Source organism: Thamnophis sirtalis, unplaced genomic scaffold (genome assembly GCF_051295495.1).
Source record: "Thamnophis sirtalis isolate CommonGarterSnake01/CBP01778 unplaced genomic scaffold, rThaSir2_p1.2 scaffold_4, whole genome shotgun sequence".
Taxonomy (NCBI): Eukaryota; Metazoa; Chordata; class Lepidosauria; order Squamata; family Natricidae; genus Thamnophis; species Thamnophis sirtalis.
In genome coordinates, this window is record NW_028261384.1 from 5,425,923 (window position 1) to 5,451,533 (window position 25,611).

Below are 25,611 nucleotides of genomic sequence, written 5' to 3' on the forward strand. Positions count from 1 at the left end.
AGAAGAGTTGGAAGTAGAGGAGAGAAGAAGATAGGAAGAGAGGGACAGGAGAGAGGGTGAGGTGGGAAGGTGAGGTGTATAAGGAGGAGTGGTAAGGGGAGAGAGGATGAGAGTGGGAAGCAGAGGAGAGAAGAAAGATAGGAAGAGAGGGACAGGAGAGAGGGTGAGGTGGGAAGGTGAGGTGTATAAGGAGGAGTGGTAAGGGGAGAGAGTAGAAGGAGAAAGGAAGGGGAAGTAGAGTAGAAAATGATGGAGGGAAGACAGGATGTAGAAGAGTGGGAAGCAGAGGAGAGAAGAAAGATAGGAAGAGAGGGACAGGAGAGAGGGTGAGGTGGGAAGGTGAGGTGTATAAGGAGGAGTGAGTAAGGGGAGAGAGGAGAAGGGAGAAAGGAAGGGGAAGTAGAGTAGAAAAGGATGGAGGGAAGACAGGATGTAGAAGAGTTGGAAGTACAGAGAAGAGTAGGGGAGAGAGGAGAAGGAGAAAGGAAGGGGAAGTAGAGTAGAAAAGGATGGAGGGAAGAAAGGATGTAGAGAGGGGGAGGAGAGAGAGGGAAGAAAGTGTCGGATAAGGTATAAATATGGTGTATGGAGAGCAGAAGAGCCAATAATTATTATTTTTTCCCTTTGGTAATTGATGGTAAGATGAATTGATGTAATTAATTAATAATACAACATGATATTGACTATGTAATAGTATACATGTGATTATATGCTATGAAAATGGAAAATAAATTTTTTTTCTATGAAAATCAAATGAATAAACGTTGGTTTTTATACTCCTTTAAAAATAAAAAAATTAAAAAGCAGTCGAAAGACTCCCTTACCACCATTTTATCCAGGTGGAAAGTCCTTTGGTAGCAAATCCCTGACTGCATCACCACAATTCCTGGTCCGTGCCTCTGGTCGTTTTCCCACATCCCGATGTATCGTTCACCTCTGAAATCCGACAAGCCAGAAATAAGAAAAGGAAAAGGAAACTAAACTAACTAAACTAAATAAATCTCAAGTGTTCTTGGTGGTTCACTGCTTATGCTGTTGTTGACCAACAACACTGACAGGGTGAGGCATTGGTATATACACAGACAGCAAACCCCACAACCTTCAGGCACTGATGATGTTAAGATTAAGATTTAGTTTATTTGTATGCCGCTCTTCTCCGGGAGGGACTCAGGGCGGCGAACAACTCAAAGGGGGGAAAATGGAACATAAAACACAAAACACGTGATTAAAATAAACAAGAATCATACAACCATACAAGTCGAGAGGGGAAGGGAGCTCATCAACCCCAGGCCTGCCGGCAAAGCCAGGTTTTGACGGCTTTTCGGAAGGCCTGGAGAGAGGTGAGGGTCCGGATCTCTGCAGGGAGCTCGTTCCAAAGGGCCGGAGCTGCCACAGAGAAGGCCCTCCCCCCGGGTAGTAGCCAGGTGGCACTGGCTGGTGGACGGAACCTGGAGGAGGCCAACCCTGTGGGATCTAATGGGTCTTTGGGAGGTAATTGGCAGCAGGCGGTCTCTCAAGTACCCAGGTCCAATACCATGAAGGGCTTTATAAGTGACGACTAGCAGTATCCGGAGACCCAATCGGTAACCAGTGCAGCTCGCGGAGGATAGGTGTAACGTGGGTGCACCCACAATCGCTCTGGATGAGTTGAAGTCTCCGAATACTCTTCAAGGGCTGCCCCATGTAGAGTGCATTGCAGTAGTTACCTAGTTTGGTCATGAAGCGTCAGGAAAGATCAGTTTACCTCTAGATCAACCTGATTCCTCCAGGTAGTTTCAGTTAAAAATTCCGTCAACTCAAACCAACATGGCCAACAGCAATAGTTATGGGGAGTGGCAATCCAAAACATTTGGAACTGTGGGTAAATGTGGTTGATCCCTTTGTGTCTGTGGATGGCTGATCAGCGATGAAACAGGGAGCACTAAGGACCCTCCCAGTTCTCCTCCTCCTCCTCCTCCTCCTCCTCCTCCTCCTCCTCCTCCTCCTCCTCCTCCTCCTCCTCCTCCTCCTCCTCCTCCTTTTCTCCACCAACCCACCTCCTTCTAGCACTGATGATGTTACCTAGTTGGGCCATGAAACATCTGCACGGAAACAACCAAATTGAGAGAGAACCAAGGACTTCACAGTCATCCTCTTCCTCCTCCTCTTCTTCCTCCTTCTCCTCCTCCCACAGTCCTTGTCCTCCTCCACAACCTCCTCCTCCCCTCCTCCTCCTCCTCCGCACAACACCCCCTTCTACCACTGATGATGTTACCCTGTTGGGTCATGAAACGTCTGCAAGAAAAACCACCCAGCTCAGAGAGCACCAAGGACCTTACATTTTATTTACTCACAGGATGCAAGCCGCCTTACCTCTCCTTGTCATCCAAGACACCATACCCCGTTCTCTTGTCCTTCCTCCAGTGTCCTGTGTATTTAAATGGGTGTTCGGTACTCATGGGACTATCCAAAAGGCCAAAACCTTCACGCATGTTGTCCTTGAAATATCCTTTGTAGACCATCTCATTGCCGTATCTGAAAAATAAGCCCACTTTAACAAAGACCTCTTCAATGGAGAGTGACTTTATACAGTCCTCGACTTATGACTACAATCAGGGCCAGAATTCCTGTTGCAAAGTGGCTGTTAAGTGTGTTGCACCCAATTCTGCACCATTTTTGGCCCAGTCCTTAAGCGAATCACTGCAGTGGTTAAGCAAGTCATGTGGTCGTTAAGTGAATCAAGCTCCCCCCCCTTGACTTTGTTCGTCAGACGCCGGCTGAGAAGGTCGCAAATGTGACCCCAGGATGCCGCAACCGTCATAAATACAAGCCGGTTGCTGAATAGCCAAGTGAGGAAGCTGTGACGGTCATAAGTGTGAGGAGTGGTTCTTAAGTCACTTCTTCCAGTGCCATTTTAACTGAACTGCTCAGCAAATGGTTGTAAGTCAAGGACTCATGGTGTCCTCCTCATTCAATGAAAATGCTACCCAGTTTATGAAGAGAGGTAGAAAATCTTGATTTAATTATATTTTACTTTGTTTATTAACCCGCCTCCAAAAAATCCCACATACAAAAAAAATAAAAGTACATACATTATAAAAAGAGAGAGATAATCGGTGCCTTTAAAAGAAAGTTTAAAAAAATAGAAAAATTGCATTTTAATGGTAAATAGAATTCCAGATAGTTTATATAATTCTATTATTATTCAATCACATTCTTTAAACACACGTAATCGTCAACTTACAACCCACAATTGAGCCAAAAAATTTCTGTTGCTAAGCAAGGCAGCTGTTAAGTGAGTTTTGACCCACTTTATGGCCTTTCTTACCACCATTGTTAAGTGAATCACTGCCGTTGTTAAATTAGTCACACAGTTGTTAAGTGAATCCGGCTTCCCCATTAACTTTGCTCCTCAGAAAGTCGCAAAAAAATACAATAGCAGAGTTGGAAGGGACCATTGAGGTCTTCTAGTCCAACCCCCTGCTCAGGCAGGAAACCCTATACTGTTCCAGGCAAATGGCTATCCAACATCTTCTTAAAGACTTCCAGTGTTGGGGCATTCACAACTTCTGGAGGCAACTTCTGTTCCACTGATTAATTGTTCTAACTGTCAGGAAATTCCTCCTCAGTTCTAGGTTGCTTCTCTCCTTGATTAGTTTCCACCCATTGCTTCTTGTCCTGCCCTCTGGTGCCTTGGAGAATAGGATTTAGGATTTTTTTTAGGATTTTATTGAAAATTTATATGCCGCCCTTTTCCCTGAGGGGACTCAGGGCGGCTTACAACAGTGAAGGGAAGGGAGTGCAAGACAGGACTTAAAAAGAAAAAAAATCGTGATTAAAAGAAATTGATCATAAAAACACAACATTCACTCAACATTCGGGCGGGGTGAGAGTAATCCTATCCCCAGGCCTGACGGGATAGCCAGTTCTTAAGGGCTGTGCGGAAGGCCTGGACTGTGGTGAGGGTACGGATCTCCACGGGGAGGTTGTTCCATAATGTCGGAGCAGCAACTGAGAAGGCTCTCCTCCGCGTAGTCGCCAGTCGGCACTGACTGGCGGATGGAATTCGGAGGAGGCCTACTCTGTGCGATCTGATGGGACGCAGGGAGGTAATTGGCAGGAGGCGGTCTCTCAATAGTCAGATCCACTACCATGGAGCGCTTTATAGGTGGTAAGTAAGACCTTGAAGTGCACCCGACGATCAACAGGTAGCCAGCGCAGCTCACGGAGGATTGGTGTTATATGGGCGAACCGTGGTGCGCCCATAATCACTCGCGCGGCCGCGTTCTGGACTAGCTGAAGTCGCCGGATGCTCTTCAAGGGCAGCCCCATGTATAGCACATTGCAGTATTCCAGCCTAGAGATCACAAGGGCTCGAGTGACTGTTGTGAGAGCCTCCCGGTTCAGGTAGGGCCGCAACTGGCGCACCAGGCGAACCTGGGCAAATGCCCCCCTGGTCACAGCTGACAAGTGGTGATCAAAACTCAGCTGTGGATCCAGGAGGACTCCCAAGTTGCGGACCCTGTCCGAGGGGAATAAATTTTGCCCCCCCAGCCTGATTGGTGGAACGTTAGCCAAATTTTTGGGAGGAAAACACAACAGCCACTCGGTCTTTTCCGGGTTGAGTACCAGTTTGTTAGCTCTCATCCAGTCTTTAACAGCCTCAAGGCCCCGGTTCATCACGTCCACCGCTTCATTGAGTTGGCACGGGGCGGACAGATACAACTGAGTATCGTCCGCATACTGGTGGTATTTTATCCCGTGCCTTCGAATGATCTCGCCCAGCGGTTTCATGTATCTGTTAAATAGCAGGGGGGACAGAACCGAACCCTGCGGCACCCCATAGGTTAGGGGCCTCGGGGACGATCTCTCCCTCCCCACCAACACCGACTGCGACCTGTCCGAGAGGTAGGAGGAGAACCACTGTAAAACAGTGCCGCCCACCCCCACCTCCCGCAGTCGTCGCAGAAGGATACCATGGTCGATGGTATCGAAAGCCGCTGAGAGGTCGAGGAGAACCAGGATGGACGCATAGCCTCCATCTCTGGCTCTCCAGAGATCATCGGTCAATGCGACCAAAGCGGTTTCAGTGCTGTAACCGGGCCTGAAGCCAGACTGGAAGGGGTCAAGGTAGTTAGCTTCCTCCAAGGTACGCTGAAGCTGTAAGGCCACCACCTTCTCAACAACCTTCCCCAGAAAGGGGAGGTTGGAGACTGGACGATAGTTGTTAAGAACTGCTGGATCCAAGGACGGTTTCTTCAGGAGGGGCCTCACCACCGCCGCCTTAAGCGCGGTGGGGAGGTGTCCCTCCCGAAGAGAGGCGGTAACAACCGCCTGGATCCAGCCTCGTGTCACCTCTCCTTCCCTCTTAGCTTGACTCCCTCTTCTTTGGGGCAACCCCTGAGATATTGGAAGGCTGCTATCATGTCTCCCCTGGTCCTTCTTTTCATTAAACTAGACATGCCCAGTTCCTGCAACCGTTCTTCCTATGTTTTAGCCTCCAGTCCCCTAATCCTCTTTGTTGCTCTTCTCTGCACTCTTTCCAGAGTCTCAGCATCTTTTCTACATCGTGGTGACCAAAACTGAATGCAGGATTCCCAGTGTGGCCTTTCCAAGGCCTTATAAAGTGGCATTAACCCTTCACGTGATCTTGATTCTATCCCTCTGTTTATGCAGCCCAGAATTGTGTTGGCTTTTTTGGCAGCTGCTGCACACGGCTGGCTCCTATTTAAATGGTTGTCCACTTAGGACTCCAAGATCCCTCTCACAGTTACTACTGTTGAGCAAAAGGGGATCACATGACCCCAGGACACTGTGACTGTCATAAATATGAGCCAGTGTCTAAGCGGCTGGATTTTGAGCCCGTGACCACGGGAAAAACGGTCCTAAGGTCACATTTTTCAGTGCTGTTGTAACTTCGGTCACTGAACAAACATTTGTAAATTGAGAACAACCTTATTCTATAACTGGGAGGTGTAGAATATCCAGGAAAGGAAGGAAGGAAGGAAGGAAGGAAGGAAGGAAGGAAGGAAGGAAGGAAGGAAGGAAGGAAGGAAGGAAGGAAGGAGGGAGGGAGGGAGGGAGGGAGGGAGGGAGGGAGGGAGGGAGGGAAGGAAGGAAGGAAGAAGAGTAAGAAAGAAAGGGAAAGGAAGGAAGGAAAGAGAGAGAAAGAAGGAAGGAGAGAGAAAGAAAGAAAGAAAGAAGGAAAGAGGGAGAAAGGGAAAAAGAAAGAAAGAAAGAAAGAAAGAAAGAAAGAAAGAAAAAGAAAAAGGAAGGAAGGAAAGGGAGAAAGGGAGAAAGAAAGGAAGGAGAGTGAGAAAGAAGGAAGGAAGAGAGAGAGAGAGAAAGAAAAAAAGAAAGAAAGGAAGGAAGGAAGAAAGAAAAGGGAGAAAGAAAGAAAGGAAGGAAGGAGAGAGAGAAAGAAGGAAAGGAAGGAAGGAGAGAGAGAAAGAAGGAAAGGAAGGAAGGAGAGAGAGAAAGGAAGGAAGGAGAGAGAGAAAGGAAGAAAAAAGAAAGAAAGAGAAAGGAAGAAAGAAAAGTGAGAAGGGAAGAAAGTGAGAGAGAAAGGAAGGAAGGAAGGAAGGAAGGAAGGAAGGAAAGAAAGATAACATAGATTTCTCTTTCAATCACTGTCAATCCAAGTTCTTACAGGTAGTCCTTGAATTATGACCACAACTGAGCCCAAAATTTATGTGGCTAAACGAAACGGGTTAAGTAAATTCCCCCCCCCTTTTACAACGTTTCTTGCGTTTCGTGGCGAAGTGAATCCCTACAGCTGTCACACGGTCATTAAGTGAATCTGGCTTCCCCATGGGTTTGATATCAGGAGGTCACAAAAGGGGATCACGGGATCCCCGGGACACTGCAACCGTCGTATATGCGAGTCTGTTGCCAAGCGTCCCAATTTTGGTCACTTGACCACAGGGATGCCGCAATGGTCGTAAGTGTGAAAAACTGGTCCTGTCACTTTTTTTCAGTGCCGTTTTAACTTCGGTCACTAAATGAAGCATTGTTCCAGCAGTGGCTCATCCCAAACGGATCCCAGGTAATCTTCTGAACTTACTCACAGATACCGTAGCCGTGCTTCTGGCCCTCCCGCCAGTGGCATTTGTAGCAGTCGTAGTGGTCACTGGAATCTTGAGGGATCAAGCAGATCCCGAATCTGAAACCCAGAGAAAAAAAAGAGGTTAGAGCAGTGTTTCTCAACCTTGGCGACTTTTAAGTCCTGTGGACTTCAACTCCCAGAATTCCCCCAGCCAGGTGTATTCTGGGAGTTGAAGTCCACATGATTTAAAGTCGCCAAGGTTGAGAAACACTGCGTTAGACAGAGACGGTGAGGTTGACTTAATTCCAGTGAGGAAATCTCGCTATTCTGATATTGGAGGGAGCCCTTAAGGTCATCTAGTCCCACCCGCTTCGTAGGAACCCAAATTAAAACATCCTCAATGCTCCAAATCACATCAAGTACAAGCCGTCCTTGACTTATGACCGCAACTGAGCCCAAAATTTCCGTTCCCAAGCGAGACAGTCGTTAAGTGACTTTTGCTCCATTTTACAACCTTTCTTGCCGTTAAATGAATCACTGCAGTTGTTAGGTTAGTAGCACGGCCGTTAAGTGAATCCGGCTTCCCCACTGACTTTTGTTGTCAGAAGGCTCCAAAAGGGGGATCACATGACCTTAGCACAGAGCAACCGTCGTAAGTGTGAGTCAATGGTGTGGGGTCTGAATTTTGATCATGCTAACGTGGGGAATGTTGCAACGGTCACAAATGAGAGGACTGGTTATAAGTCACGTTCTTAGCATAACTTTGAGTGGTCATTAAATAGATGGTCGTAAGTCAAGGACTGGCTGTATGTAAGTGGGCAAGAACTATAAAAGCAGATTTGCAGACAAAATTAACTGTGAGACAAACATTAGTGCAGTTTTTCCTGGCACCATTCAGAGGTAAACTAAGATTTTGTCTTAATTTAGAAGGATTTATCTTTTTTAATCTCCTAGTCTTCCCTCTTTAGTCCAGGATTTACTGGTGGTCTCCCATCCAAAGCCCAATTTGGCCTAATCTTGCCTAGTTGCCAAGCATTCACAAGATGGGCAACGGGCGGATTTCAGGCGTGGATTTTGTTAGAATATTCATGATTGGGAGAGACGTGGGAGAGCCAATGAGAGCTGAAACAGAACTGAGTCTGTGCTGAGAATTGAAACTGAAACAAGACTGATCTCTGTCAGCTCTGAACTCTGAAATGAAACCAACTGTTCTCTCCTGCTTCTATTTCTGCTTGTAACTCCTACCACATTGGAAGAATCTACTATTGGTCTTGTACATTTATTCAACTGTTATTACGCATATGAAGAAGTGAATGAATCCTGCTGAATCAGTTATCTTTGTGTGCTTTTCTGGATTTGATTTTTCTACAACAAACCTCTGACAGATCGACCCAACAGAACAAATCTGGGCCCATTAACTGCCCATTAAGCTTGAGACAGACTGAGCAACCTGTCACTCAAAACAGGCCTCTTGTAAGTCAGCAATTCACCAGGTAAAGCCTCTCACCCATTTTCCAAGCCTTTTTTGAAATCTCCTGCAAAATTCTGGCCGTTGGGCCACGTCAACTTCCCTCTGCAAAGAGAAGAGACCAATTAAAGCAATTAACTACTGCATTTTTTTCAGAATATAAGACGCATCGGAGTATAAGACGCACCCAAGTTTTTGAAGAAGTAATTTTTTTTAAAAAAAAGTTTTTGCACTCTGCAGCCCTCCCAAACCCTCTGCACGTCTCGTTGTTTTGTGAAAAACAGGGTATGCAGAGGCTTTACGAAGCTTGTAGAGTGTTCCTGTGGGCTGGAAGGGGGCAAGAACAAGCAAAAAACAGGCCGCTTTTTGTTCGTTTTTGCCTTCCCCATTTTTGTGAAAAATGGGATGCGTTGGGGTGGAGTTTCGGGAGGCCAAAAATGCTGTATTCGATGTATAAGATGCACCCAGATTTTCACCCTCTTTTGGGGGGGGGGGGGAAAGGTGCGTCTTATACTCCAAATGATACAGTACAGGCCGCTTTTTGTTCGTTTTTGCCTTCCCCATTTTTGTGAAAAATGGGATGCGTTGGGGCGGAGTTTCGGGAGGCCAAAAATGCTGTATTCGATGTATAAGATGCACCCAGATTTTCACCCTCTTTTTTGGGGAGGGAAAGGTGCGTCTTATACTCCAAATGATACGGTACCTCTGAGTCTTTTTAAGGCAGTGCCTTCAGGGACTTACTTCCCATGGGGTTTCCCCAAGCACCACTCTCCCTCGTAGGTGGCGCCCTTGAAGCGCCCTTCGGCCCTGAAGGCGAAGGTGGCAAAGCGGCAGAGGGGAGGGGCGAAGCCTTTGCCCTCATTGCCCCACAGGGAGGCGTCTCTCTTCTCCGCCAAGGCCTGGACCACTGCCCGGTGGATCTTCCATTCCCACACCGCCTGCAGAGGGGGATAAGATATGGATGGAAAATAAATGAATGAGAAAAAGAGAAAGAGAGAAAGAGAGAGAAAGAGAAAGAAAGAAAGAAGTGAGTGAGTGAGTGAGTGAGTGAGTGAAGGAAGAGGAGAGGGAGATAGAAAGAAAGAAAGAAAGAAAGAAAGAAAGAAAGAAAGAGAAAGAAGGAAGGAAGCGCAGAAAGAAAGAAAGAAAGACAGAAAGAAAGTGAGAGAAAGAAAGAGTGGGAAAGAGAAAGAAAGAAAAAAGACAGAAAGAAAGAAAGAAAAAGAAAGAAAAAAGAGGGAGGGAAGGGGGTGGGGGGAGAAAGAAAGAGAGAGAAAGAAAGGGCAGAAAGAAAGGAAAAGAGAGAAAAAGAAAGTGAGAGAAAGAAAGAGAGAGAAAGAGAAAGAAAAAGAAAGAAAGAGAAAGAAGTGAGGGAGGGAGTGAAGGAAGGGAGAAGGGGGAGAAAGAAAGAGAGAAAGAAAGAAGGAAGGGTAGAAAGAAAGAAAAAGAGAGAAAGAAAGTGAGAGAAAGAAAGTGAGAAAGAGAAAGAAGGGAGGGAGGGAGTGAAGGAAGGGAGAGAGGGGGGAGAAAGAAAGAGAGAAAGAAAGAAGGAAGAGTAAAAGAAAAAGAGAGAAAGAGAGAAAAAGAAAGTGAGAAAGAGAAAGAAAGGAGGGAGGGAGTGAAGGAAGGGAGAGAGGGGGGAGAAAGAAAGAAAAAAGAGAAAGTGAGAGAAAGAAAGAATGAGAAAGAGAGAGAGACAAAGAAAAAAGAAAGAAAAAGCATCAGAGAAAGAAGGAAAGAGAGAAAAGAAAGAGTGAGAGAGAGAAAGTGTGTGTATGTGGGAGGGGGAGGGAGAGAAAGAGGGGTGTCCCCATTGACTTTGCTCATCAGGAGGTGGCAAAAGGGGATCATGTGACCCCTGGACACTGCAACTGACATAAGTACCTGCCAGTTGCCAAGCATTTGAGTTTTGCTCACATGACCATGGAGATGCTGCAACAGTCACAATTGTAAAAAAGTCACTGTTTTCAGTGACATTGTAACTCTAAACGGTCACTAAGTGAACCGTTGTAAGCCGAGGACCACCTGCATGTCATGCCCACCTCCAATGCCGGGAGCCACTTACTCGGGATTCTGGTCCTTTGGCCCAGAGGAAGAAATTCTCTTCTGGAGTCACAACGTTTAAAGTATGGCTGCAAAAAAAAACCAAATACAAATTGTTGACATTGTGCATTAAAAATAATTTCTTATCCATTCGTCCACCCGCTTTTTTCCTCCCAAGTACTTGAAGTCCTCAACCTACAGCCATTTGTTTGGGTGACCATTCAAACTTACAATGGCACTGAAAAAATTGACCTAGGAATGATTTCACACTTACGACTGTTGGTCGCATGATCCCAATTTGAATGCTTGGCAACTGACTCATATTTATGATGGATGCAGTGTCCACGGGGGGGGGGGTCGTCATGTGATCCCTTTTTGTGACAGTCTGACAGGCAAAGTTAAAGGGGAAACTGGATTCACTTAACAACCACATGACTAACTTAACAACTGCAGGGATTCACTTAACAACAGTGTCAAGAAAGGTCAGAAAATGATAAGTAATAATTGGACATGAGCATTGAATGGTACTCATGAAAGGAAGATTAGAAATCCTTTTGGATTATATACAGAGGCTAATAAAAAAGAATTTAATTAGATACAGTTAAAGTTTTGATTATTACGGGGGAAATGTTATGCTATAGGATATAGTTAAATAAAGGAGGGATAAAGATGACAACTTATATACGTATACATGAGTATAATATAAGGAAAGTAGATGAAAATTGCCAACACTGATTTGGAAAGGAGGATTAGAAAAATTTGTGATTAAATATTATGGATGTTTAGCTAGAATAGGACATAAGGATTCAGTGTTATTGGAGGATTTTAGAAATATTAAATGAAATGCCAGTATGTGGTTATGTATTAACTTGGTATATTTTATGATGAGGGACGTTTAAATAATTATAGACAGATGAAAATGGAGGTATGATAAGGGTAACATGTATAAATATCTGAGTTAAAATACTATAACAGAAGATATAAGATTGTTTTGTTATTGGAAAGATACAGGTTGACAGATGGAAGAATATAACTTAAAACTAGTTAAACTTAGTGAAAATTAGTGATAATAGATATAATTAAATAAATTAATGATAATGATAATAATGTATACAATGTGTAGTGTTATAAGTAATAATTGGATATGAATATTTAATGGTACCTATGAAAGGAAGATTGGAAATCCTTTTGGATTATATACAAAGGTTAATAAAAAAGAACTAAGTTAGATACAGTTAAAGTTTTGATTATTAGGGGGGAAATGCTATGATACAGGATATAGTCAAATAAAGGAGGGATAATTATGACAACTTATATATATGTATGGGTATAACATAAGGAAACTGGATGAAAATTGCAAATAGTGATTTGGAAAGGAGGATTAGAAAACTAAATATTATGGATGTTTAGCTAGAACAGGACATAAGGATTCAGTGCTATTGGAGGATTTTAGAAATATTAAATGAAATGCCAGTATGTGGTTATGTATTAAATTTCGGTATAGTTTAAACTTTATGATGAAGGACGTTTAAATAATTATAGTCAAACATAAATGGAGGCATAACAGTAACATGTATAAATAATTGAGTTAAAATACTTGAGTTAATATGAATTATGCTTGATGACTGTGGAAGAGATGCACGAAAACCTTTTTGTAACCAGCTGATACCCTTTCTACAGCATGTATGGATGAGAATTTTTTTTTTAATGTTGTTTCTTATGTTTAAAAATAAAAAAAAATTGCAAAAAAAAGAGAAAGGCCAGAAAATAGGAGGCAAAAAACTCAATTTGTCTTCTTTAGCGACAGAAATGCTGGGCTCAATAAGTGGTCATAAGTTGGGGACTGCTTGTAAGGGCGAGGACCAGTCATAAACCACCTTTTTCAGGGCTGTTATATGGCCACTAGACAAATAGCCGTAAGCCAAGGCTTAACTTGAAAGATATTAAATTTTCCCCAGGCAATGAATGGGGGAAGGAGATAAATTTTTTCCCCTCTGCTCTACATAAGCCATTGAATTAATTTTACTCACTTCCCGGGTTCGCTGGAAGCCGTCTCAACCCACAGAAGCTTCAGGTCAAAACTCTGGAAGTTATTCCCCTGGAACATTTGGGAATTAAAAGAAAAAGACATCAGAACAATAAACAACAACAACATCGGAGATTACCCCTATTTCTGCTGCTCTTTGCTTGAAAGGTGTAACTAGCACAACAAGGCAAAAACAAAAATAAAAAAAAACCATTTTCCTGATTTCCGGGGGGGGGGGGCTTTTAAGACTCAGGAGGAGGGCCTGGGCGGCCTCACGTGGGAACTCCCCACCTCTCATCTCCAATGGGGGGTGGGGGGGGGACAGGTATAGGATGGAATGGGAATGGGTGCTTGAGGTATTGCGAAATACCTGGGATTTGCAAAATTGCAACCAATATGTAGGGAAAGAGAGGAGGGGGGGAGAACAGGAGAAAGAAGTGGAGGAGAGGAAGGAGGAAGAAGAGGGGAGGTGGAGGAGGAGGGGAGAAGAAGGAGGGAGGAAGAAGAGAAGGAGGAGGAGAGGAAGAGGAGGAGGAGGAGGAGAAAGAAGAGGAGATGGAGGAGGAGGGGGGAGAAGAAGGATGGAGGAAGAAGAGGAGAGGGGGAGGAGAAGGAGAAGAGGAGGAAGAATAGGGAGAGGAAGGAGGAGGGGGAAGAAGGAGGAAGAAGAGAAGGAGGAGGGGAGGGGGAGGAAGAAGAGAAGGAGGAGGGGAGGAGGGAGGAAGAAGAGAAGGAGGAGGGGAGGGGGAGGAAGAGAAGAAGGAGGAGGGAAGGAGGGAGGAAGAAGAGGAGGAGGAGGAGAGGGGGAGGAAGAAAAGAGGGGGAGGAGGAAGAAGAGGGGATGGAGGAGGAGGGGAGAAGAAGGAGGGAGGAAGAAGAGAAGGAGGAGAGGGGGAGGAAGAGGAGAAGAGAGGGGGAGGAGGAAGAAGTGGAGGAGAGGAAGGGAAAAGGAGGAAGAAGAGGGAATGGAGGAGGAGGAGGAGGAGGAAGAAGAAGTGGAGGAGGGGGAGGAAATTGCTTCCTAGTACCAAACCGGGTGAGTTCTAGTCCCACCTTAGCCATGAAAGCTTGCTTCTCCCCCTCCCCCCCTCTCTCCCTTTCAACCCAGCCCACCTCACAAGGTCGTTGGGGGGAAACGGGAAGAGGGGGGGAGGTACCTTCCCTGCCTTGAGTCATGGATAAAGAATAACAGAGGTGGGATAGAGACCCAGTAAGTGGATCCCCGGGGGAGGCGACCGTTTGCCGTTTGTGGCCACAGAGGAGGCCAGGGAGCTGCCTGTCCCTAGCGCAGGGCACCCTAAGCTCCCCCCTGCCATCTTACCTGCACTAAGACCAGCATGTCGTTAAAGAGGAGGATCCGGTCCGTCCTGGCGATGAAGCTGGTGAAGATGGGGAGGTTTTCGCTGTCCTCCAGCAACCGTCTCTCGGGCGTGCATAGGACGTCCTAAGATACATACAAGCAGTCCTCGATTAACAGGCGGTTCGGGTAGCGACCGCCAAAGTTCCGACGTCACTGAACAAAAGTGGCTTACAATTGTTTTTCACCTGTACAACTGTTGCCTTGACCCCAGGGTCATGTGATCCAAATTGGGACACTGGGCAATCGTATTTATGACGATCGCAGCATCCAGTGGTGTGATTCAAGCGGCTTACACCACTTCGGCTGAATTGCTGGCTGGCCTCGCCCCCCTTCTCCCCTCCCCTTCCAGGAATCCCCATGCACCCCATTTTGGCCCCCAGGTAAGTGGAGGAGGCCTACTAGGCCCAAAATGTGGCATTTCCCCCCCCCCGCTTGCAGCCCTCATTTTGCTCCTAGGGGAGTGCGGGAGGCCGAGCGCTGCCTGCCACACTCCTGGCCACGCCCACCATTGCCACACACCCCCATCCATTCATTCTCAAGAACACACCGCGAACTTGGTTCCCACGGTCTTCCACAACGCGGCGGTGAAGCCAGCTTCGTCCACAATCCGGCTGACGTACGAACGCAGCTTTGCGAACTTTTCGGACGCAATGGAGATTTCTTCTTTCTCTGAGCTCTGTGGAGAGAAGTGCATAAACAGAGCTGGCTCAGCTCCCGACTCCAAGTGACGACTCAAGGTGGAAATTGACAGAATGGGTTGAAGCTGCTTCCAAGATTAAACCCGGGTTTCGGATTCACACAATCCCTGTGAACTCTGAGTGGGTCCAAGTAGCTGTAGAGGTGGGAGGAGGAGGAGGACAGCAGGGTCCTTGGTACTCTCTAACCCTGGTTGTTTTCTTGAAGAAGTCTCATCACCCAATTAGATAGCATCATCAGTACTAGAAGGGAGTAGGTTTTATAAGTGGGAGGAGGAGGAGGAGGAGGAGGAGGAGGAGGAGGAGGAGGAGGAGGAGGAGGAGGAGGAGGAGGAGGAGGAGGAGGAGGAGGAGGAGAGCGACTGAGAGGTCCTGCGTGTTCTCTGAGCTTGTTGATTTTCGTGAAGACGTTTCATGGCCCAACTAGGGAACATCATCAGTGCTAGGAAGGAGTGGGGTTTCTGGACAGGAGGAGGAGAGGAGGGAGGAGGAGGAGGGGAGGAGGAGGAGAGAAGGAGTGGGGAAAGGATTGTGGGGTCCTTGTTGCTCTCTGAGCTTGGTGATTTTCGTGAAGACGTTTCATGGCCCAACTAGGGAACATCATCAGTGCTAGGAAGGAGTGGGGTTTCTGGACAGGAGGAGGAGAGGAGAGGAGAGGAGGAGGAGGAGGAGGAGGAGGAGGAGGAGGAGGAGGAGGAGGAGGAGGAGGAGGAGGAGGAGGAGGAGGAGGAGGAGAAAAAGAAGAGGGGAGAAAAGAAGGAGGGGGGGAAAGGATTGTGAGGTCCTTGGTGCTCCCTGAGCTTGGTGATTTTCGTGAAGACGTTTCATGACCCAACTAGGAAACATCATCAGTGCTAGGAAGGAGTGGGGTTTCGGGACAGGAGGAGGAGAGGAGAGGAGAGGAGGAGGAGGAGGAGGAGGAGGAGGAGGAGGAGGAGGAGGAGGAGGAGGAGGAGGAGAAGAAGAGGGGAGAAAAGAAGGAGGGGGGGAAAGGATTGTGAGGTCCTTGGTGCTCCCTGAGCTTGGTGATTTTCGTGAAGACATTTCATGACCCAACTAGGAAACATCATCAGTGCTAGGAGGGAGTGAGGTTTGTAATGGAGGAGGAGAGAAGAAAAAGAGAAAAGTGAAGAGGAGGAGGAGGAGGAGGAGGGAAAGGACTGTGGGGTCCTTGACGCTCTCTGAGCTTGATTCCTTTCTTGCAAACGTTTCATGACCCAACTATATAACATCATCAGCGCTAGAAGTTAGAACCCCACTCCCCTTCTAGCACTGGTGATGTAATCAAGTAGGATCACGAAACGCCTGCAAGCCAACCCCAAACCTCAGAGGGCAGCCAGGACTCCACAGACCAGGTGTATCCAGCTGCAGATGCTCTTACCTGGCCGGTGGCTGCCTTGAGTTTGGTGAGGACGCAGGCATATAGTTGGAGGTGGTCCCGGAACGGCTTCTGCAACACCGTGTAAAGCCCAATGGCCAGGCAGCTGTCAGGCGGGAAATCGGCCAGGAATTCCTGCAGGGAGGGTTTGTGCAACTTCCAGGCATCACTGCAATCAGAAATAGCAAGACCCCAGAGCTGTCAATCTGGAAACCATCCAAAGAAAGTTCATATATATGAACTTCGCTGATAACGGATAAGAGCCTGTGGCCTAATGGCTAAGATCTCTGCCTAGTATGCCTAGTATGCAATATGCCCAGGTTCAAATCCCAGTAAGGGTATGGCTAGCTGATGAGAGCTAAATAGCTTGAAATAGATCTACACTAGTCTCCCTTTATTTATTTATCAGCACAAATAAAAAAAAACCACACACACACGCATATATATATATATATATATATATATATATATATATATATATATATATATATATATATATATATATATATATATATATATATATAATGTTTTTATTTGTGCTGATAAATAAAGGGAGACTAGTGTAGATCTATTTCAAGCTATTTAGCTCTCATCAGCTATATATATATATATACACATATATATATATATACATACATACATACATACATACATACATACATACATACATACATATATATATATATATATATATATATATATATATATATATATATTTAGTGTCACAACCCCTGGTATGCCCCAATTATGGGAGGAAGCTAACTGCTTCCATTATCTGTCAATCGGCTCGTCACAAGAGTCCATCACAACAGAAACCCAATATTTTTACTGTTGCCTTTGTTATATTTGTGTTTCTTTTAATTTGTGCTGATAAATAAATAAAGGGAGACTAGTATAGATCTATTTCAAGCTATTTAGCTCTCATCAGCTAGCCATATATATATATGCTATATGTACATAGCTATATACATATACATATACATATACATATACATATACATACATACATACATACATACATACATACATACATACATACATACATACATACATATATATATATATATATATATATATATATATATATAGGGTTTCTGTTGTGATGGACTCTTGTGACGAACCGATTGACAGATAATGGAAGCAGTTAGCTTCCTCCCATAATTGGGGCTTACCAGGGGTTGTGACACTAAATATATACCTTCCTCCCTGGCTTCTGCTGATAAGGAGGAGGGCCTGTGGCTTAATGGCTAAGATGTCTGCCTAAGATGTAATACACCACAAGTTCGAATCCCAGTAAGGGTATGGCTAGCTGATGAGAGCTAAATAGCTTGAAATAGATCTATACTAGTCTCCCTTTATTTATTTATCAGCACAAATATAACACACACACACACACACACACACACACACACACACACATTAAATTCCCCTTTCCGTCAAATATTGAAATCCTTCAACCAATAGAAATTTTGCCACAAAACCTACATATGACCTTTCTTTGCCACGGTTGTTAAGTGAATCGCTTCAGTTAATCACGTGGTTGTTAAGTTAATCTGGCTTCCCCATCGGCTTTGCACGTCGGAAGGTTGCAAAATCAGGGGATCAGGACACTGCAACCGTCATAAATACAAGTCAGTTGCCAAGCATCTGACTTTTTTTTTAATCAAAATTTTTTTTAAAAAAATGTTAGACATACATAGTGTTGTCCAGTGTGTTTTTTTCTTTTTACATCTTCCCGTGTATATAATCCGTTTTACATCATGATTATGTTCCAATTTCAGCTCTATTATTATTCTCTTTCCATATTTTCCCTTTATTTTCTTTTTAATACTTCATTAATTGCCCCTTCAAAGTTAATCCAAATTAACATTCCCTGTTTCATCTGTTTTACTCCAGTGTTTACTCCTCTAGCTGTTTTCCATTTTCCGTTCCTTTTTCCTCCCTATTCTTGTTTTTCAACTAAACCCTCTATTACTTTCTCCTCTCCTAATCCCTGGTCTGAGTTATCCATTTATTTTTCTTATTTTTTTTCTGGCCATTTAAGGTTTTACACACATTTTTTTAACCGAGCACCTGAATTCTGATCACATGACCATGGGGTTGTTGTAACGGTGGTTAAGAGTGGGAAATGGTCATAACTCTTTCTATAACTCTTTTTGAAGTCATAACTTCAAATGGTCACTAAATGAATTATTGTAAGTCCAGAACTGCCTGTATCACACTACGGCCTTCTGTTTTCTTTTTCTTAATTTTATCTTTCTTAATAATGTATGTTTCTGCCAACCTAGCAGTTCGAAAGCAGGTAAAAAATGCAAGTAGAAAAATAGGAACCACCTTTGGTGGGAAGGTAACAGCGTTCCATGCGCCTTCAATGTTTAGTCATGCTGACCACATGACCACGGAGACGTCTTCAGACAGCGCTGGCTCTTCGGCTTTGAAACGGAGATGAGCACCGCCCCCTAGAGTCGGGAACGACTAGCACATACAGTATGTGCAAGGGGAACCTTTATATTTACTTCACCTTTAATTTACCTTTTCTTTTTGTTAGGATTCCAAACCACCAATCAATCACTAAAAAAACATTTGGCCTGGAAAAGCTTTGGAGCCCAATTCATTTTTTTCTCCTTTCCTTTAAAAGGGATCGTGCAATATTTCACACAATTTAAATCTCCAAATATGTTATACTTGCCCTATCACAATTTTGCTCTCCTTAGGAACAGGCTGCAAAAAGATTTCCAACAAAACCAGAAACATTTTTAGTTTTGCAGGCCAATAGGTTAACTGGTATACTCCATTACTCACCTTTTACTCCTGGATGCCTGCTCAAAATTTTGCAACACCACGCAAGTACCGAATGTGAAGAAGTACCTGTAGGTTAAACAAAGAAAGGCAGAAATCTGTTATTGCTCTTGGCCACTGTAAGATGACTGGACTTCGACTCCCAGAATCCCCCACCCAGCATGCTTTAAGAGGGGAGGACTTCTATTCCCAGAATCCCCCAGTCAGAAGGCTTTAAGAGGGGAGGACTTCTACTCCCAGAATCCCCCAGCCTTCATACTTTAAAAGGGGAGGGCTTCCACTCCCAGAATCCCCCATCCAGGATGCTTTAAGAGGGGAGGACTTCTATTCCCAGAATCCCCCAGCCAGAATGCTTTAAGAGGGGAGGACTTCCACTCCCCAGAATCCCCCATCCATCATGCTTTAAGAGGGGAGAACTTCCACTCCCAGAATCCCCCAGCCAGGATGCTTTAAGAGGGGAGGGCTTCCACTCCCAGAATCCCCCAGCCAACATGCTTTAAGAGGGGAGGACTTCCACTCCCAGAATTCCCCAGCCAGCTATGCTTTAAGAGGGGAGAACTTCCACTCCCAGAATCCCCCATCCAGGATGCTTTAAGAGGGGAGGACTTCTATTCCCAGAATCCCCCAGCCAACATGCTTTAAGAGGGGAGGGCTTCCACTCCCAAAATCCCCCAGCCAGCTATGCTTTAAGAGGGGAGGGCTTCCACTCCCAGAATCCCCCAGCCAGCTATGCTTTAAGAGGGGAGAACTTCCACTCCCAGAATCCCCCAGCCAACATGCTTTAAGAGGGGAGGGCTTCCACTCCCAAAATCCCCCAGCCAGCTATGCTTTAAGAGGGGAGGACTTCCACTCCCAGAATCCCCCATCCAGGATGCTTTAAGAGGGGAGGACTTCTATTCCCAGAATCCCCCAGCCAACATGCTTTAAGAGGGGAGGACTTCCACTCCCAGAATCCCCCATCCAGCTATGCTTTAAGAGGGGAGGACTTCTATTCCCAGAATCCCCCAGTCAGCTTTGCTTTAAGAGGGGAGGGCTTCCACTCCCCAGAATCCCCCAGCCAGCTATGCTTTAAGAGGGGAGGACTTCCACTCCCAAGAATAACCCATCCAGGATGCTTTAAGAGGGGAGGACTTCCACTCCCAGAATCCCCCAGCCAGCTATGCTTTAAGAGGGGACTTCCACTCCCAGAATCCCCCAGCCAGGATGCTTTAAGAGGGGAGGGCTTCCACTCCCAGAATCCCCCAGCCAACATGCTTTAAGAGGGGAGGACTTCCACTCCCAGAATCCCCCAGCCAACATGCTTTAAGAGGGGAGGGCTTCCACTCCCAAAATCCCCCAGCCAGCTATGCTTTAAGAGGGGAGAACTTCCACTCCCAGAATCCCCCAGCCAACATGCTTTAAGAGGGGAGGACTTCCACTCCCAGAATCCCCCATCCAGCTATGCTTTAAGAGGGGAGGGCTTCCACTCCCCAGAATCCCCCATCCAGCTATGCTTTAAGAGGGGAGGACTTCCAAACCCAGAATCTCCCAGTCAGCTTTGCTTTAAGAGGGGTGGGCTTCCACTCCCCAGAATCCCCCAGCCAGCTATGCTTTAAGAGGGGAGGACTTCCAAACCCTGAATCCCCCAGCCAGCTATGCTTTAAGAGGGGTGGGCTTCCACTCCCCAGAATCCCCCAGCCAGCTATGCTTTAAGAGGGGAGGACTTCCAAACCCAGAATCCCCCAGTCAGCTATGCTTTAAGAGGGGTGGGCTTCCACTCCCCAGAATCCCCCAGCCAGCTATGCTTTAAGAGGGGAGGGCTTCCACTCCCCAGAATCCCCCAGTCAGCTTTGCTTTAAGAGGGGAGGGCTTCCACTCCCCAGAATCCCCCAGTCAGCTTTGCTTTAAGAGGGGAGGGCTTCCACTCCCCAGAATCCCCCAGTCAGCTTTGCTTTAAGAGGGGAGGGCTTCCACTCCCCAGAATCCCCCAGCCAGGATGCTTTAAGAGGGGAGGACTTCCACTCCCAGAATCCCCCAGCCAGCTATGATTTAAGAGGAGAGGCCTTCCACTCCCAGAATCCCCCATCCAGCATGCTTTAAGAAAGGAAGACTTCCACTCCCAGAATCCCCCAGGACTGCCTGCATTTAGGAGGGAAACTGGGAATGGGGAAACTCTGAGTTATTTGAGTCGGTCTAGTGGGGCTGCACAGGGCCTACTCCTCCGTTATGGAGAGGAGACACAGAAGGTCAGATCCTGAGTTGCAGAGGAGGAAGCGGGTAGAGAAACAAGGAAAAACAAAATTTCTCACGGTCTGTTCAAGACATGTTATCACTGGACACGCAAAAACTTTGAAACAAAGAGAAGCGGGAACCTTGCTAACTTTCTCGAAACTTTTTCGGGCCACAAAATGTGGCCCATAAAAACCCGTTTCTGGCCACCTCCCGATCAAGAGGCAGAAGTCCAGTGATCGAAAATCGGCTGCGCTCAAGAGAATCTTTTCGTGTTTTTGCTTCTTCCCGATCACGATCGAGTTCTCGAACATGATCTGTATGGTATGTCAGATAATCCTCAATTTACAACGGTTGGTTTAGTGACTGATCAAAGTTGTAACGGGCCTGAAAAAAGGGAGTTATGTCCGTTTTTTCACACTTATGACTGTGGCAGCACCCGCCCCATGTAAATCCCCCACATGGCCACGTAAAATTCAACCGCTTGGTAACGGACTCATATTTATGACGGTCTCGGGGGGTCACCTTTTACGACCTTCTGACAAGCAAAATCAATGGGGAAGCCAGATTCACTTAACAACCATGTGACTCATTTAACAACTGCGGGGATTCACTTAACAACTGTAGCAAGAAAGGCCGTAAAACGGGGCAAAATTTACTTAACTGTCTTGCTTAGCAACAGAAATTTGGGGCTCAATTGTGGTCGTAAGTTGAGGATTTTCTGTATATACTATTGTATAAAAGTACAAAGTTGAGGTTACATCTTATTATCCTATTCTACTGCACCAAATGGTTCAATAGAGTAAGGTAATATTCTTATTCTATATTTTAGTTTTCTTTCAATTAGAATATTATAAGTGAATATTGTTATTCTACATTTTAATTCTACAATTAAATTATAATATACGTGAATATTGTTATTCTTTATTATAATTCTGTAATTAAATTAGAACATTATAATATTATTCTATATTTTAATTTTATAATTCAATTAGAACATTATAATATTCTTATTCTATATTTTAATTTTATAATTCAATTAGAATATTATAAGTGAATATTGTTATTCTACAATTTAATTCTACAATTAAATTATAATATAAGTGAATATTGTTATTCTTTATTTTAATTCTGTAATTAAATTAGAACATTATAATATTATTTTATATTTTAATTTTATAATTCAATTAGAACATAATATTCTTATTCTCTATTTTAATTTTATAATTCAATTAGAATATTATAAGTGAATATTTTTATTCTATATTCTAACATTCTTATTCTATATTTTTTTCCCCTCTTTTCCCTTCCTCCCTACACTTTTTCTCCCTTCCCCTTTTCTTCCCCTATTTGAGTTTAAACTTCCTCTTATATTTATATCTTTTATGCTTGGATAAATTAATAAACAAAACTTTGAACAACGGCCAAGCATCCACACCTCTCCACAGGATGGGCTTTGTAGTACTTACTGGACATAAGCATTCAGGAACAAGTCCGTTTTGCAGACGAGATATACGTTGGGGAGACCAACAGATTCGGAGGTGCTGTACGTCTCCCTTAACGTCCTGTAGTTCCCCTCCGTCAGATGCCAGATGGCTTGGAAGTGGTCGTTTAACAGGGAAAAGAACTTCACATTCTCCAAAGTGGCTTTTAAGACAAAAACAATCAAAACTACCATAAGATAAAAGGATCCATTTGGGAAAAAAGTTTTAATCCCCTGGAAACAAAGGAAATTTGGTGACCTTGTATACAGGTAGTCCTCGACTTACGACCACAATTGAGCACCAACATCAGCGAAACATTTGTTAAGTGCGTTTTGACCCATTGCTTGTCACGGTCGTTAAATGAATCACTACCATTGTTAAGTCAGTAAGGCTGTTGTTAAGCGAATCCAGCTTCTTCCATTGGCTTTGCTTGTCGGACAGTCACATAAAGGAATCACGTGACACACACACACACACCCTGTCACTACGACCGTCATAAATACAAGTCGGTAGCCAAGTGACTGAATTTTTATGGTGAGGACGGTCGTAAGTGTGAAAAACAATTGTAAATCATGTTTGTCAATGCTGTTGTCAGTTCGAACGGTCACTAAACAAACCGTTTTAAGTCAAGGACTGCAGTTTAGCTGGTGGATGCGTCAGAGAGGATGTTAACCCTGATAATATATTAGCCTCAAAGTTAAAGTCTTTTTTAATCCTTTTTCCTGTGGCTTAGAAGTGGGCTAAGTACGACATTGAGAAATTTTGTGCCTAATTCAAATTAAAACCCTGGAAGGAGGCCCAGCTACTTTTTAAAGTAACTAATCGGAAAGTCCTCGACTTATGACCACAATTGAACCCAACTGAAGAAAAAATACTGGACAAAAATTAAAAAAAAAAACTGGCTGGAAGAGATTATTACACAACCAACAGAATTAAAACCGAAAGTATTCTTATTAGAAATAATTACAGGGAACTGTGAGAAAAGAAAAATCAAATTCCTAAAACTACATGTAATCACCGCAGCAAGAATCACATACGAACAGACCTGGAAAAACAAATATACGCCAACAGAAGGGAAGGTGATTAAAAAAAAAGAAAAAGTACTGGAGTTGTGCCGAAATGGACAGACTCACAAAAGAACTAAAAGACAAAGAGGAACCTCCGTATTATTTAGCGTGGAACTTGTGGTACAAATGGCTAGAGGAAAGAGAGGGAAAAATAAGAAAGCAATAAAGGGGGGAAAAAAGATTAAGAGACTGGAAAATAAATACAAAACTGCAGAATTAACAAGAGGGGGCGGGGAATATAAAATAGATTGTATATAAAATAGTATATAAGAAATATAAGAGAATCAAATGTATATAAAAGGCATATGGAATCAATAGAGATAAAAGATATGTATAGGTAGTTAGGTAGGTAGGTAGGTAGGTAGGTAGATAAATAGATAGATAGATAGATAGATAGATAGATAGATAGATAGATAGATAATATGAAGAAAGAAAGAAAGAAAGAAAGAAAGAAAGAAAGAAAGAAAGAAAGAAAAAGAAAGAGATAGAAAATGATAGATAATAGATAGGTAGGTTGGTAGGTAGGTAAGTAGGTAGGTAGATATAGATAGATAGATAGATAGATAGATAGATAGATAGATAGATAGATAGATAGATGATAGATAGATAATATGAAGAAAGAAAGAAAGAAAGAAAGAAAGAAAGAAAGAAAGAAAGAAAAAGAAAAAAAGAAAGAAATAGATAGATAGAAAATGATAGATAATAGGTAGATAGGTAGATAGGTAGATAGGTAGGTAGGTAGGTAGGTAGGTAGGTAGGTAGGTAGATAGATAGATAGATAGACAGATAGATAGATAGATAATATGAAGAAAGAAAGAAAAGAAAGAAAGAAAGAAAGAGATAGAAAATTGTAGATAATAGGTAGGTAGGTAGGTAGGTAGGTAGGTAGGTAGGTAAATAGATAGATAGTTTTAGATATAGATATAGATGTATAAGGTATATATGTATAGAAAAGAAACATAATGGATATTTAAAAGATGTAGAAAAGTTGCAAAGACTATAAATGTATATTAAAAAAATAAAATAAAATAAAAATTAAAAAAATGAAGGAAAAAGATTAATGGATTATCACCCTCTCTAAATTTGGCGCTTTGTTTTTCCACACTATTTCCTACCGCCCCATCCTTAAATCCCCTAGTTCACCCCCTAACGTCATCTACAATTAGCGGGGTATAGATAATCCTTGAGTTACGATGATTCATTTAGTGACCGTTCAAGTGGCTTATGACCGTTGCAGCATCGTGTTCAAAATTCATATCTACGACATTTGCTATGTCCTGGGTGTTTGTGTGTGTGTGTGTGTCATGCAATCCCCTTTTTGCGACCTTTGGACAAGTGGAAGCCAGATTCATTTAACGACCGTTTGACTAACTGAACAACAGCAATGATGGGATTCTGCAGGGATTCATTTAACAACGGTGGCCAGAAAGGTCGTAAAACTAGGCAGAACTCGCCCCACGACTGTCTCGCTGAGCAATGCAAACTATGGGCTCAGTTCAGGTCGTAAATCGAGGACGAGATTGTTATCTTCCCGTGGTAAATTCGAACCCGCTCTGCCTGAGGTGACCCGATCCAAAGCACAGATCCAAAGCCCAAGGCAGCGTCCCCTCCTTCCCACCTGTTTCCAGAAGGGGCTTCAGAACTACGGTGTTGATCCGCGCCAGATGCGCCGAGAACGTTTCCTCGGCCCGGAGCAGTGAGGAGACCACTTCGTTGATGCCCATCTCCTGGGGGCACTCCCGCTGGGAAAGGAGAGACGGCGGAGACGCTGAGGTGGGCCGGAGTTTCAAAAGGGTTGGGACGCTTCAAAAACAAACCAGGATGAAACTCAGCTTGATCCAAATCATGGTTCACACCAGAACGACCTTCAGGAAAGAGGAAAGGGATGGGGAATTGATATTTAGGATGTGAAGGATTGTGGTGGGATTAAGGATGAAGAAGGGTGGACTCCAACTCCCAGAATCCCCCAGTCAGGATGCTTTAAAATGGATAGATTTCCATTCCCAGAATCCCCCATCCAGGATGCTTTAAGAGGGGAGGACTTCCACTCCCAGAATCC

At 44.3% G+C, this 25,611-nt stretch overlaps 1 protein-coding gene across 1 annotated transcript in view; it reads right to left on the minus strand.

Annotated features, from left to right (window-relative positions):
* ALS2CL (ALS2 C-terminal like) overlaps nucleotides 1-25,353 on the minus strand; it is a 48,746-nt gene extending 23,393 nt beyond the window's left edge. The window contains exons 1-13 of the mRNA XM_087712403.1: nucleotides 25,171-25,353; nucleotides 22,471-22,648; nucleotides 18,797-18,862; nucleotides 15,998-16,163; nucleotides 14,469-14,597; nucleotides 13,883-14,005; nucleotides 12,566-12,633; nucleotides 10,558-10,624; nucleotides 9,234-9,430; nucleotides 8,532-8,597; nucleotides 7,043-7,141; nucleotides 2,353-2,514; nucleotides 825-936 (exon numbers count right to left, since the gene is read on the minus strand). Coding sequence (XP_087568529.1) covers nucleotides 825-936; nucleotides 2,353-2,514; nucleotides 7,043-7,141; nucleotides 8,532-8,597; nucleotides 9,234-9,430; nucleotides 10,558-10,624; nucleotides 12,566-12,633; nucleotides 13,883-14,005; nucleotides 14,469-14,597; nucleotides 15,998-16,163; nucleotides 18,797-18,862; nucleotides 22,471-22,648; nucleotides 25,171-25,276 — 1,539 coding nt within the window. The 5' untranslated portion in view covers nucleotides 25,277-25,353. The remainder of the gene's footprint in view (nucleotides 1-824; nucleotides 937-2,352; nucleotides 2,515-7,042; nucleotides 7,142-8,531; nucleotides 8,598-9,233; nucleotides 9,431-10,557; nucleotides 10,625-12,565; nucleotides 12,634-13,882; nucleotides 14,006-14,468; nucleotides 14,598-15,997; nucleotides 16,164-18,796; nucleotides 18,863-22,470; nucleotides 22,649-25,170) is intronic.
* Between the last annotated feature and the right edge of the window lie 258 nt (nucleotides 25,354-25,611).